Source organism: Belonocnema kinseyi, chromosome 5, assembly GCF_010883055.1.
Source record: "Belonocnema kinseyi isolate 2016_QV_RU_SX_M_011 chromosome 5, B_treatae_v1, whole genome shotgun sequence".
NCBI classification, from domain to species: Eukaryota; Metazoa; Arthropoda; class Insecta; order Hymenoptera; family Cynipidae; genus Belonocnema; species Belonocnema kinseyi.
Window position 1 is genome coordinate 628,351 of NC_046661.1, and position 15,842 is coordinate 644,192.

Consider the following 15,842-nt stretch of genomic DNA (forward strand, 5'->3'; position numbering starts at 1 on the left):
CATTATCATGCTCCAGTGCACATACAATGCAAAAGAGTGTCTCAATAAAAGAAACATTCGTATCTGCTCAGACAGAAGGCCTACTGTCATTGCCCTGAATGGAACAACAACTATGTCGCTACTAGTTTGGGAGTGATTTGAGACACTAAATAAGCTAGCGACAGACAACTAAGTCACTCTACTTTAGATCCCCGCACACAGCGGAATCAAGGGCAATGAGATATCAGATAGGCTTGCAAAGCTATTATCAAAAGAGAATTTTACTGGGCCTGAGCCAGTCGTAGGCCTTTATAGCAGGTTAGTCACTGAAGATATTAACAGTTGGCTAATAGAGGAGCATTAGCTCGGGAGGAACGAAATTAAAGTACTAACAGAAATGTTTATAGGACACGGAAAGCTTCGATACCACATACATAAGATAGTGAAGAAAGTGGCCTCTGTCGTCTGTGCGGTAAAGATAATGAGACTTCTACTCTCATGATTTGTCACTGCCCTGCGATTGCGGGAAAATGTGCAATTCTTACAGGCAATTGCTGTATCAATGAGCCTGAAATATCAGCCAACAGCGTGGCTGCGGTCCTCTCTCTATGAAGAGGGCTGTGGGGTCACACCTAAGGATGATAAGAGGACGCAACGGAATTACCCGAGCATCAGGGGCTTTTACTGTCTCAAACTAGAACAATAATAATAATAATAATAATAATCCCCTAGATGTACTGGATCAAATTAACATCCAAATTGAAAAACAGTTTAAAAGTGGTGTTATCCGTCCTTCACAATGAATGTACGATGCGCCACTAGTGATATTTCCCAAAAAGACGGGTGTTTTGGGGGTAAAAATATACCGGTCGTCATAGAGTACAGAGTTTTCAACAAAAATTAATCGGCAACGCCTATCCATTACTGAACATCACCCAGGCGATAGGGCTGGAAGCGCATTTTCTTCTCGGAGCGGACATTTCAAATACTTATAAATTCCCATTGGTATAAAAAATGATCCCGCAACCTTCCAGCGCCTTATGGACCATGTCTTGAAAAGGATGCTCGGTACAAAAGCCTTTGTATACCTGGATGGTATCGTAATCTATTTGGAAACTATAGAGAAACACGATGGAAATGTTTGGAGACTCTTTGATAGATTGAGGGAAGCGAACTGATCAAACATATCTTAGGGCTATCAGGATTATATAGGGGATTTATCCAAAATTATGCAAAAGTAGCGAAACCTTTAGCAGATTTGCTACCACAACTGGAAACTTATACAGAAGAGTAGAGGCATTATCTGAAAATCTCAATGGATTCAACGAGGGAGAAGTGTCAACAGAAACTGACAAGTTCACCAAGTATAATTACTCCGCAAACTAAACGAATTTAGGACTTAAAACAAAACTAAGAAAAGTAAGAATCCCCAAATGGATAATAGCGAACTAAAAGAATCGAGTCAACCCATTCGATCTGAAACCGACAATCATTGGGAATATCAAAAGCTACACCTACTAGACCTAAGGCGGCTGTACCAGTTTGAGACAAAAATCATCCATTCTAAAGCTTACCGCTGTACACCATAAGCGCTTAGAAGGAAGGCGGCCACTATCTTTGACATTAAACGCTAAATTTAATACATTAAACAGTGGAATAGTCGGTTTATTCAAGGAACGAAGATGAAGAGCGATAAGTCTCAAGACCCCCATATATGCCTCTAAATCTTCATCAGCCGATGACGCGTCTTCACAAAGTGAAGAAATGTGCGAATTAGATTACCCAGTATATCGGAAGAAACATTCGCAAGTTTATGCGATTAAACTATGGACGTATATGTAGACGCAGCGTGAATTTACAACAAAAATGGCGTCCCAAAAGGCGGTATAGACATGTGGTTTGGCCACGATTATCCGCGGAAAATTTCCCAACCCGCTATTGGGAGGAACAGTCATAACTCTGCTGAAATTCAGGCCGGCACATCAGCCACGAGGAAAGCGATTTAGAACGGTATCAAAATAATGCGGATAAATGCGGATTCAAAGTTCCTTATCGACAGTTATACCAAATGGATCATGAACTGGGAGACCAACGGACGGAAGACCAATGATGGCAAACCTATTGTTAATCGGAAAGATTTGGAAGAACTAGACAATCATGCTCCAGAATCCAGTATTTTTCAGAAAGAACAAGGTACTACTATGCACACTGGTGATATAGACCCTATAGTTCATGTCGGTCCCCCTGTCGAAAACAGCGAAGATACCGACCACAGAGATGGCGGCCAGAGTAGCAAAGACATAACTACAAAACCATTCGAATCTATAATGGAAAGGAAAGAGATTCAGTGATCCATCTCCAATTTCTACTGTGCATTAGAAGATCACCAGTCTTATTTTTAGGACAAAGAAGGACATGACGAAGTCCAACATGATGAATCCCTTCCAATACAATGCAATACAGTATCGGGAGGGGAAGATGAACAAGTGTCACTAATCTCCTTGCAAAACATTGATCCATGTACCAACGTAGACGACCCCCTTCCCGCTAGAGTAAACGTATTTCTAGAATCCTTTCGTAAGTACCTTGACACGAGGAATGACTCAAACCCTAAGGAAACGACAATCTATCGATTTTACCCCCTTCAAATTAATATAAGACAAGCTTGCGCACCTGCCCAGCTCCTTTGCATCAGTGTAAAGATTAGAGACTCATGAGTCTCATTTGCACGACTTAATAATTAGATGAAACGAAATTCAGAAAATTGCAGCTAAAAATATGATAGAAGCTAAAAAAAAGGTGAGAGATACGTTATGATGAAAAGGCTAGGCGACTAAACACTAGGGTTGGCGATAAAGACTCCGAAGACGATCGCTTATGAACTTTATCCCGAATATCTAGCTTAATATCCTTGAATAGGGATGCGCTAGTCCTCATTCCTAATGGCTTTAAGGAGGGCGCATCTTTGTTCGACGACAAATCTAAGAAAATTTCAGTACCTTGAAGTTTTTTTGTTCACTGACAAAATAACAATTAGAACTATCAGTCATTAAAAAAATTCCACATGTCATGAAAATTCCTCCTTATAATCAACATGAGCCAAATGTGTTACTTGAACTTTTATTAATTTCCGATTAACCTACTTCTTACATTTCTATAAAAAATTTGACAAAATTTTGTCAGTCTCACTGTTTATGGATCAACTTTCGGAAGTCTCACGACTATTCTGGAACGTACAATCTCCTCAAGAGTTAGAGACGCCCATGTTCAGCAAAGACGGTTCAAGGACAGATCTTTAGATATTCTAGAACACAAAAAAACGTGTTCTAGAACAGGTTAGTAACAGGTTACGAACACGCGAGTAACTATGTCATCGCCCATACGCTAGAATAATTTTGTAACAGTTCTATAACGCTGTGACTTATGATGTTCAACATTTCTGGAACAATTTTAGAACTCTGTTACCAGTATTATGTAACGATTCTGTGACAGATCTAGAACGCTGTGACAACCGATCTGTAACATTTCTAGAACTATTCTAGAACTTTGGTACGCTGCGTTGTAAAATGTCTAGGACAATTCTATAACAGTTGTAGAACTGTAGCGTATCAAATATGAAACAATGTTAGGTGCCCTTCACAGTAATAAGATATCCCGGGATATTCAATGTGACCCCATTTATGTCCTGGAGCATGCAAAGGATAACCCGTCGGAATATCCTGCAAGGCAAAAATTTTGAAATCCCCATGGATATATTTTGATTCGGGACAACAAGCATGGAGTCCCGACTAAAAAAAATTATACTTCTGAGATATCCACATTAGGTGTATTTGCAAGGGTCAGCTCGACCGCAGTGCAATGGAAGAACGTCGCCCTGGTGAAACTGCCTTGATGATAATGTTAGCCTCTACAGCAGGTAAGTATGCTTTTCGCCACCTCGCCTCATTTCTTAAACACTCTACTCTTCATTTCAATTGCGAGAAAGACAAATCGCTGCGCTCTCTGGCGCACTACGGCCGAACCACGGACCAATGTGGCTAGATTCAAATCTTCATATAATAAATGAAATCTTCTTGTATCATATCTTTAACCTACAAATAATGATTTATCATTTACTGCAGAAATAGTTATTTTTTATAAAAAGTCATTACAGATTAAAGTAGCGGTTATCACTAAAAATGTTGATAAAATGTTCAAATAAGATGATTAACATTTTTAGGAATTTTAACGGTCATGTTAACATAATTTGCCATTTATGTTATTAATTGATGAAATCGGTAGGAAATTGTAGACAAAGCAAAGTATTCTGTCCTTACAAAGGATGAAAAAGCTACATCATACGTTCAAATCATAACTTTAAGTAATGTGTTTGCGGGATAACTTTGCGCACTTGATTCATACGAACGCTATGACGACGTATGTTCGTATCGTAAAGTTATCTTTAAATACTTCTAACATGTTTAAATGTTGCAAATATGTTTTAAAAGCACGGACATAGGACGTCTTGCCCACGTCGTAATGACATCGTAAACTGCGTTGCTTCTTTTCGAATAAGTTTCACTCAAAAAAGACATTACGGTAGTACAATTCTTTTTTCATGTTAGTAGTAATGAAAATAGTTATTTTATTATTTAATTTAAGGAATTCAATGTAATAGTTTTCGACAGAACTTTAAAGTAAGATTTGGACGGAACAATACAGATAATAAAGTTAATAATAATAATAATAATAATCATAATAATAATACATCGGTGCTCAGAGCTCCGGGGTTCGATACCTGAGCCGGTACCTCTGGAAATTTTTCTATGTGCCTTTACCGAGGTTCTGGTAGTTCGGGACCCATCTTGAGTTTTAGGTCCCCCCATCATGTACCTGACTGCAACTCAGTCCGTCAATGATCGGGTAAAAACCCCCTACCGAAGGTGTTCTTGCGTTGGTGTCTGACAGAGTTCCCTATGCCAGCTGGCTGATAACGAAGAAGAGAGGCACTAAGAAGATCCCTAAAACCCAAATAATAATGGAGAGTATATTAAAGATATTGAAACGCTTGTCACTTTCCGAGGATCGGCAAGGCGCCCTTGAAGTTACACCTGTGGGCCACAGCTAGGAGCTCCAGCATGCGGGATGGTGGCGATGGTGAACTGCGAGATGGTCAGGCAGATCTCACTAATCAAACAGCTGGCCATCAAGAATATCTGCGAGAAATGGTAAACATTGGAACATCAACTGTGTCTGCTGAGGATGCTTTGGCTAGCTTTTGCTATTTGCGAAATAATATAATTTGCGAAATATATCGTGGGAGCGCATGAAGTGGGATATCACAATGAAAGAGCAATTTATGTGTCTCTATTACGAATGTGCGAAGTTTGAAACAAAAATGGTAAAAGGATACAATTTAAGAAACGAAATTTGCTGAAAAGTATTCTAATATACAGAAAGTCGCACTAAGAAATTTTATCGCTGAGGTGAAGGACATCAGGACAAATCTACACATCACAGAAGACCGAGCAATGGAGATTAAATAACAGGTTGGTTTGGCGGGGAAAAACGACAACATGTCATGCGCCTTTATTTTTTGGCAGAGAAATGTGGGCAAAGTGTGAGAAGAGATCATCAGAGAATCTTCTTACTTAAATTCCCAGAGCTAGCCACAAAAATAAATGCGCAGAATTTGGCAGATCAAAAACGCTCAATATCTGTAAACAGATTGCCTTCAGCCGTTGAAATAGCTGCTATTAAAATGAAAGTGGAACAGCAGCTAAATGCATAGGTGCAAGGGATAATGAACATCATGTACCGGATCCATCAGATTAATATCCGGATATTAATAACAATGACGTGGACAGCGAAATCCCAAAAAAACTACAGTACTTTGAAATTAATTTTGGTCATGCTTTACTAGAATTCAGATATATAGAACCAACACTAAGGCATTCTCTGCCCAAAATGAACATCACAGATTGTCTGCGTGTTCTAATAGAACATCTCAACAGCAAGGTCTTACCTGCGTATTTGAATGTAACACAAACTGTGTTAGAGGTGCAATCTCTTGTATACTGTGCAGCTGTGGCAATCGTTAGAAGGTTAGGCCCCAGAACTAGGCCTTTAAATGCAGTTTTTGTCCCAGCAAGGGATCGAGATCCACTATGGAAGATCAAGTTTGATATGGATGTCAGCAAAGTAAGTTGCAAATTGGGTGGATTAACTCAATGTAAAAAAGAAAATGAATCAGAAAGCTGATGAACTACGTTACTAATATCATTTATCCTCGGCACATCGCGAAATTAACACCAGCAATATTCAATGAGATTATGGACTCCAAACGGCAGAGACTTAATGTTCCTACTGCCAGACTGCTTTGGCACAAGAAAAGTAGTGCACGAAGGCAACAAAATCGTAACTTTCAGCCAGATGAAAGAAGGTTTTATCGTGAAGGTTTTATCGCATTAAAAGAAACTTTCTTGACAATCAGGAAGCGAGCGACTATAAACCCGTGGAGTGATAGATGGTAGCTCTGAAAAAGCATCCAGAGGTGACTGTTGTCACCTCCAACGCTCGCGGCCGTTCGTAATTGAATACCTAGAACATCCTCGCAGAAAGTTTCAAGCAACGTATTGAATTAACTTATAATATTCTAATCTCATCAGTTACTCGACTCAGTCCGTGACTATGGACGTTAGAATATCAGGGCTAGAACTGTTCAGTAACAGATCTCAATTTTTGTTCTTGATTTATTCTAGAATACATTTGTACCAGGATTCTGCAACTTCGATATACATTATTACGGCTGAGTTCTAGATCCAGATTGGAGCAAATTATACAGAACGTATGTGACTGGTCAGCTCTATAACACACTCGTAACTGGGTTTTAGAACCTTGATATAACACTATTACGGCACATTTCTAGAAGAAACTTGAAAAAATATTATAGAACGTCCGTGATCACTTTGATCTAGAACAACTCCATAGCAGCTGTTACAGAACAGTTCTGTCACATAGTTGGAGAACAGTCGCGTCACAATTTTTCACAGTGTACCAGAACGCTCACCTTTTTGTTCTAGAACGATCCGTTCAAAATTTTGTCACAGTATTCTAGAACACTGTTACCTTTTTATTCAAGAACACTGTTACCTTTTTATTTTAGAACAGTTCTGTCACTATCTTGTAATAACTGTTATAGAACACAGTTCCTTTTTTGATCTGGTACAGTTACATAAAGGGTTCGCTGGGTGTGTTAACCAGACTCCACGGATCCTAATCTTGCAACATCACCTCAATCAATCACCCTAATCCTTAGGTAAACTAACATCAGTTAACTTTTATCAATATAATTTACAAATTATAGTTCAAAAATCTTCTCCAATGCATGCTTACATCTTCTCGGGATTTAAAACGTCTCGTGCTTGAGCAATTCACCCATTTTAACTGTGCTACTTATAAACAGGTGTAAATCCTGTTTCGAGATCATTGCGAGCCACTACAAATGACACGTAGTCTCAAGTAAGTTCTTATTCAGAAAAAGGCGAGCGCAAGTAGATAATCTCGGACACTGGTAATAATCAGGGAGGTTTGTTGGAAATTTCAGGGTGGGTTTGTCACGGTGGACCCTGTGAGGGTGGTGCAAAATTTATAATTGGCATTGCTTATTGTCACAGCGTCGACCTCCCGATGCGAACCACCTTACATGTAGTACATTAAAGCAGTGCTCGTAACGAGTGCCCCGAACTCTTCTACGCATGCGTCGCGCTCGGTCTCTGATTCGTTGATGTTCGCTCGCAATTTTAAATGATAGAGAATAACAATTTTATTGTTTATTATGAATAATGTCATTTTAACTTATATAAATGTTTATTAGCACAATTTTAATGAATCTTGATCAAAATAAAAATTTATTAAATGCCGATATACCTTTCTGTCGGGAATTATAGTTTGTTTTGCTAAATATGTAAGTTTTTGTATTAATTAATATAATTCTATTAAAAAGCAAGATTGTCAATGCATTTTAATATTTTAATAAACTCTAAATGACAAGATTTTTGAATAATTAATAATATGCAAGAATAAGACAAGTGAGTACCAAAGGATATTTTCTATTTACACAGTATGCACTTAAAATTTTTTTATTTTTATCAAGATTCATTATTATCGGTCTAATAAACATTTATATAAGTTAAAATGACATTATTCATAATAAACAATAAGAATATTATTTTTTAGCATTTCAAATTGCGCGCGAACAGTAACTAATCAGAGACCGAGTACGACGCGTGCGTAAAAGAGTTCGGGCCACTCGTTACAAGTACTGCATTGAAGGGAATTAGACAGGGAAAGAGACATTGTTTAAACATTTTGATCAATTATTTTATTAAGTCATTAACAAGAGCAACCAACAAATTAGTACATGAGTTTAATAATAAATAAAATCATAAAGTACAAATTTCATTTGGAAACTCACCAAATTATAAGCAACGCATTTCATTCAACGGACCTGCATAATTGCAATTACGTATTGGAATTTTGATTCGAATAATAAATTAAATATTTCAAGTTAGCAACCACAACCTATCGCCTCGAGGCAGTCGTTCATCACTACTTCTTATTATTAGAACTAGTTTCTCCGAAAAGAAGTTTGAATTAGAGTCATATTACATTATATATTAGCTTGATCTCAGTGTTTTAAACCGATAACATCTCAGATCGCTATGTATCTCTCTCCCTCTCTCGTCCATGCCTCTCTTCGCAGTGGGGCTGGAGAAAAAAAATTAAGGCGTAGAGGGTGTTCAAAAATTTTTATAAACTTTGACTGAACGGGCTGGAAAATGATAATAATTCATGCGCTAAAACTACTTGAAGAAGTTGCTTAGCCCGCCATGTTTTCCTCTGCAGTGGAGATAGCCAATAGTTCACAAGGAGTCTAAATTAATAGCCTAACTTACTCTTAAATTTCTTCTCCTGGATTGACTCATTATGTGATCATGATCATCCTGGATTGACTCATTAGTTTGGTACCTCTGTAAATGAGTGTAGTGCAAACAACATACCCCAAACCAAAAGCCTACAAGCTGTAAGCCCACAAAACCCAATCCAACATGTCCCAAACCTAAATATCCCAATCTCACAAATCCCAAGCGCACAAGTCCCAAGCCTTTAAAATCTAATACCACAAAATCCCTAGCCTACAAAACCCTATCTCACGAAACCTAGTTTTATAATTCCGGAGCTAACATATCCCAAACCCACAAACTTCAAGCCCGCAAAAACCAACCACATATATCCCAAGTCCACCTATTCCAAGCCCATAAAACCCAATTCCACAAAATCCATTTTTCAACAGTCATTATATTAGTCATTATTAACTGTTGCGAGTTATGGCGAAAACATTAGAAATAAAAATATATACATCCATATGTATATTTATAAAATAAAAATAACAATTTCTTGTTCTCTACAGGTGTGCGTTAAAGAGAACAGTCTTATTAATATTTAAACAAAATTTTATTTGGATCGGCAAAGATTTGTGAAGGCTAGCAAATTTTGTCCATGTTCCACCCACATTGCGGCGTCGCAACCAATTTTTATGGTTTTTATGGTTTCCATAATGAAAACAAAATTTTCGGGTATTTTCACTAGCATTTTCGTAACCAGCAAGTCAAAATGCACGGGTTTTAGAATGGCCCAAAAAATCAAATTAGAGAAATTTCGACGGGCATGTTCACAAATTCTTTCTCGTTGGCAAATAAATTTATTCATATTTTTTATTTTCAAACATAAATATTTTTAGCAATCGCACTGAGACTTCAAAGTTTCCTGATTTAGTAGAGAACTCCTAACTCCAGCTACAGGTTGGACCCAAAGAACAGCTATAAATCTAGTAACTTATTATATCTCTGCTATTTAACTCATTGTCATTGACCGTAGCTTAGGACTGTAACAAATACTGTACAAATGCGCGGCCCAACAGATGGTCAACTTAAATGCATTATTGACTCATAATTTCTTGACCAAAATCGACTGTTTGTGAAAAAACAACAAATTTTTCAATGTAGAATAACTTTGGGATGTTCCTGATGAGTAAATTAAGCAAATGTGCGAATAATTGCAAAGTGCTTGGCACAATACATCCCCTACGGTTCCATAAGGTACCATACGGGGACGTTTAGTAGTACAGATATCTGAACTTCCATCGTGTACGCTACATATAGCTTGGTACGTTATATCACTATACTAACCTAGGCAAATCTTTCGTTAATTATGAGACGGACACTGAAGATGGTGAACGCGTGCACCTTCTTAATGATGTCAGATTTAACTGTGTTGAGAAGGTATGTAGCGCCCTTAGCGGACGTTTACTCGTATTTTGTACCTAAAGCTATTAAAATCTTGTAACAAGCAAATGGATGGAGGCTTGGTGGGCGTGATTCAAATTCTGAACATTAATATAAATCACACACACTTGTCTAGAAGTAATGTTTTCTACAGGGTTTAAAGAACATAATAGAAGTGAAAGAGAGCAAAAACGGAATACTGAAGAACTTTGTGCAAGACACTCGTATACAAGAGTAATAATAAAACTCATGAAAGAAATGAGCATCAATAACTCGAAACAGTAATTAATTAATTAAGTACATTATTTCACATCATCAATATACGCTATTCTGTATTGAAAAGGCCGACGAGAATAATAACTGAATACATTAAATCATCTTCGATTTGCGTTGCTTTTCGCCAGAATGTTCGATTAATGATTTCACTACGAAATTGAAGTTGAAACTATTTTAATTTAATCTTTCTTTCTTGGTTCCTACGTAATGTCTAAATGAACCCTAGGTGATCACTTTTATTTTCGACTAAAAATACTGATGCGCTAATCAGATTTTAATGGTGAGATTTCACTAACGAAATCTCTACAAATGGATCACCTTATCATGTTTGTGAAACCTTAATAAATTTAAGTAGCACTTTCAACCAAATGAACAAAGCAAACCGAATCGACTCATCACGTTATTGATCGGTTTTTGGCCAAAGTTGGAACACCAAATGCGTGGCGCGCTGCTCCCCTGCAACTTCGTACACATCCTCTCTCATATTGGGAACACTATATGTTCCCACATTCGAACAGCTGTAGTCCCAACAGTCTTGGTACAGTAACGCTCCCTTTAGGTGGGAGCACGGAATCTCCACGACGAATTTCGCGCGGAGTTATACAGTTATAGTTTATGCTCGTGGGGCAATTTCATTCTCCGTTGTGGGTGTGCTGCGTTCTTAACACACGGTGAAGGATCTGCTCGCACATTTGGTACTATAGCTTGCTTAAATGTAATCTGGCCGCTGCACCAACCGTCATGGCTGCGCTGCGTTGCCACTAAGAAGACAGCTGCTTGTCCCAATTTTTTTCAGTGCAGGATCCATGAAATAATCGACATGATATGATTAGGAACTTTTATGTATAAGACTATCCTGATGAGGAAAACATATAAATTCTACGGTATGAAGTATGTCATGTTTAACACCTCACTCAATGGATAAATTATTGACTTATTTATTAGTAATAATATATTTGATAAATTTGTTGTTAAAAAATAATTAGAAGCTAAAATTGTTTTTCACAGCAAAAAAAAACGTAAAGATTTTAAAAATTTTCTCTCTACAATTATTGGAATTATAATACTATTATACATTGGAAGGTATAACGCAGGTTATCGTCTATACCAATTGTTATGCTTAGAACTTCCTCAATAATTCGCTTGTTATGAGGAGGAATCTTGAATTTGTTATGAAAGCGTTAAATTTTTCCCAAGTTTTCTACAGCCTATATGGAACGCAGTTAGAGTTTTAGCTACTGTATGAGCTTACATTTAGAGGCATAATATTACAATTTAGAATTACCTAGTAGGCATAGGAATATCCTAAAGAAGTCCTTAGGACGTCTTCGAATGTCCTGGGCCATTGTTGGACATTGGCGTCTAAGTCCCAGGGTCGTTATAAAGATAACTTTAGGACGTCCTAAAGACGTTCTGTGTCTGGCCTAAAGTTGCCACAAAGATGTCAACAGGGCTGGTCCTAAAGACGCCCCAAAAAGACATATAAGAGACATGATTTTTTCACGCTAAAAAGTGAAAAACCTCCATTTGGGCACCAGGACATCAAAAGGATGTCCTAGAAACATCTTTATATATCCTACGACATTATGAGTATAATGTGAGCCATTAAGTGTATGAAATTCAATATCGAAACAGAATATTTTTGTAGGGCTTTAAAAATGCAACATTTTTTTCTACCGACTGTTTTCATATCGTGCGTTGCTTGGCTTAAAATGTTAATTATCTTTTTTTTTGCGGACTTAAAACTGATATAACTTTAATAATTTTTCTTTTATGGAAAAAAGTTGTTATGCTGAAAAAAAGTTATTCTGATAACATTGAAAGGCTCCCCGAAAGAAACATTTATTTACTCCTGATTTTTTTTCATATCATGCGTTGTTTGGTTTAAAATGTTAATTTTCGTTTGTTTTTTAGGATTTTGAAAATGCTATAACTCTGAAAATTTTGATTTTACTGGAAAAAGTCATATGAATAAATTATTCAGGTTTCAAAGTACTATAGACAACCGTAAATAGAACTTTCAAATCTGGAAAAAACATGGTTTCGAAAAATTTGAATATGTGCTCAGTCATTGAGTTTTCATACAAAATGGCTGGTTAACGAACTCGTTCTTTCTTTTTGGGCCCAGAAAAAGTGTGCCGAAACACATAATACTACAGGCTACAGACAGACAAACAGGCAGACACCTTCATAAAAATAGTGTTTTCTGTCTCAGGGTGTCTCAAAACGTGGAGATTTGATGAAAATCGACCATGTCCGATTTTACACAAAACCAATACAATAATCTTTCACCCCCATTTCAAGTTCGTTTAGGCACACCGTTATCCTTTATAACATTCTGAGGACAACCTACGCACGTCCGCAGGATATTATCAAGGATCCTTGAGTCAGAAAAAACTATTTTTATGAAGGTGTCTGTACAGAATATATATCAGGATATATGAATATCAGTACAGAAAATGATTGAATTTCGAAAAAAGTGGTCTCAAAAATTTTCAAAATACGCTCCCTTTTTGAATTTATATTCAAAATGGCTGTCTAACGAACTGGACCTTTATTTTGAGATAGTGAAAGAATTTACCGACTAGATTAGAACGTCTTTATGACGACCTCATGACGTCTTTTTATAAAAGCCTAAATACGTCCACAGATAGACGTCTTTAGGATGACTTTAGGCCTAGTGTGCCCACTGGGTTTGAACTGAAAATACCGAAACTGTGATTTTTTGTCCACCTACCTAACCAGAGACGCTTAGCTATATCTGGTGGAAAGATGAGGTGAAGAAGACTAACATTCTTTTCTCTCTCAGCATCGACAGCCCGGTTGGCTTCCTCGATGGAACTTTTTAATTTATCCATACGCCGCCGTAAACCATCCTGCATGGAAAATAAAAAATTCTATTTATCGCAATTTAGACTTTTATATTGTAAGACTCGTTTCAACAAAATGCGCCAATTAATGTTAAAAACTGAAATTCGTTAGGTTGATTAGTTTCTTCGATAAAATATGCCAGTCTCGTTTGGCATGTTTGAAAGTCAACTGTATTTCTTCTTTAAAGTTATCCCAGATTTTAAAAAAATTCTATGGTATTTACGTTACTTAAAATATCAATATATTTATATAATATTACAACATTTTGAAACTATAATGTCACGTATTATACTGATATACCTTTACTTTTCGGGAATGAAGTTCGCTAGCAATACATTTATTGGAAATTTCCCATATACATTCTTTACATTACCTTTTTGTCATGCTATAAACGCGAAAATCTGCAAGCGTGAATTAACATATCTGATCCAGAACACATGTTTCGTTCTGAATAAGAATCTTAAGCATCATTATAATGTGTTCAATGTAAACCTGAAAGATGTACCAACAATACTTTTAGAACTTGTTCCTTCTATTTTACCCAGAATGCCAGTTTAGAAAAGCATATCACCGAATGTGCCGGTTATTTTTTAATAAGCAGTGTTATAGACTAAATTCGTAATTTGTGAAATTTGTATCAGAAAGTTAAATAAATAAATTGTTGCATAATGAAGAAACAGCAGTGGACAAGAACATAACTACGTATTAAAAATTGCAACTAGATTCACATCTTTCTGCGTGTGGTGTCAATTATATTTCTATTATGCAACGATTTTACGAACTTTTGGATCAAAAGTTAAAATTTTGAGATTTTATAATTTGTCTGTGTTAGGCTGTTTTTTATTAGTGAATTTTTTTTCTTCCTTTTGTTTGAAAACGTACATTAAATACTTGGTTTACCTGCGCTCTTGCTTGCTCTCCGACTAGTATTACATCTCTTGTAGCATCGTGAAGAGGAATATCCGAAATAAAAAGTCCTCGACCAGTCAGACCTTCTAACGCATTGAGAAAAGGTGAACCAACAAAGAGAATAGAGTCTGATTCCGGGCAGTGTACCATTTGTCCTTTGAATTCCAATCCCTTTTCAAAAAACAAATAGTGAAATAGAGATCATGAATGTTTATACCATAAATTATTTGTTATTTTTTTATGTTTATGCATAGTAATTTATGAAGTATAAACTGACAGCTAGTTATTTTTAATTTTTATTATATCGTTATTTTATCGTTATCGTTCATTTTGTGAAGTAGATTTCCTTGTTAAAATGAGCTGCCTTTATTGATATGGCAGTGAGGTTATACGAATTTGCAGAATCAAGTGAAATTAAACTCAAAGGGCTGTTTACTTTAGAGTTGCGACTCGAGCGATCTAAATAATACTAGATTTACTCTATCGCGACTTTCAAATGAGAGATTCCGCAGGATTTAAAAGAGTTGTCTGAGGTTGCTAAGAGTCCACAGGAGTCAAGCCGAGTTCTACGCGAGTTTATGGGAGTGGGAGTGTATTTTTGATTCTTCACTCATAATCGACATGTAGCAGCCACACAGATGACTCGCCTATGTGCCACACAAAGGCATTTGAAACCATGCCGTTTTACATTGACTATATATCTCGCTAAATCTCAATGTTTTCAAATTAGTGTACATACTATAGTGTGTTGCTACTCCAAAGCGCCAGTCATCCGGGATGTCCATTTCAGTGATTCTAACACATATCTAGTGTTTCTAAAGGGCACGCTATGTTTTTTTGCAGGCATTATGTAATAACGCAGTTTAGTGTTTTTTACATTATTTAGTGAAAAATTTAGTGATTTTTCACATTTTTGGTTCTTTTTGCTCTCATTCAATAACTGTTAGTTCCAAACGGTGACAAATAATCTGGTAGCAAATAAAGAATAATCAAGTGATTGTACTAGAAAATACCGTCCAATAACAAGAATTCTCTAATATCAATTCGTAGTTGATTCGTTGTGGTGAATCTCCTTTGTGAGGTACCAAGACATTTCAGGCAATTACAGTGTTTCTGTGGATTACGAGGGCAATATCCAAAATCAGGATACAGAAAGAGTATTAGGTAATTTTGGGGATCCAAGAAGAAACTATAACGGAGATAAATTAGTTGGTCTATGCTTAGAAAGGGGTCTGTTTATTACAAATACTTGGTTTAGGCATAAAATCATCCACATGTACACCTGGTCTAAAGGAAATAGCCGCAGTATAATTGACTTTGTTGTTGCGGATGAAAGACTTATAGAGTTAGTCAAAGATACAAGGGTCTTGAGGGGTCCTAAATGTAATACTGACCATTACCTTCTGATCTCAAAAATTAACTTAGGTCGGGGTTGGAGAAAAAAGAGACCCAAGAAAGCAAAACAAACGCGAATCAAAATTG

General features: G+C 36.7%; 1 protein-coding gene and 1 further gene across 1 annotated transcript in view; both read right to left on the minus strand.

The window, feature by feature from the left end:
• Positions 1-15,842, minus strand: part of LOC117172823 (head-specific guanylate cyclase) — a 373,978-nt gene that overhangs the window by 94,406 nt on the left and 263,730 nt on the right. The window contains exons 6-7 of the mRNA XM_033361067.1: positions 14,352-14,531; positions 13,318-13,456 (exon numbers count right to left, since the gene is read on the minus strand). Of these exons, the coding sequence (XP_033216958.1) occupies positions 13,318-13,456; positions 14,352-14,531 (319 nt within the window). The remainder of the gene's footprint in view (positions 1-13,317; positions 13,457-14,351; positions 14,532-15,842) is intronic.
• LOC117174008 lies at positions 3,741-3,903 on the minus strand.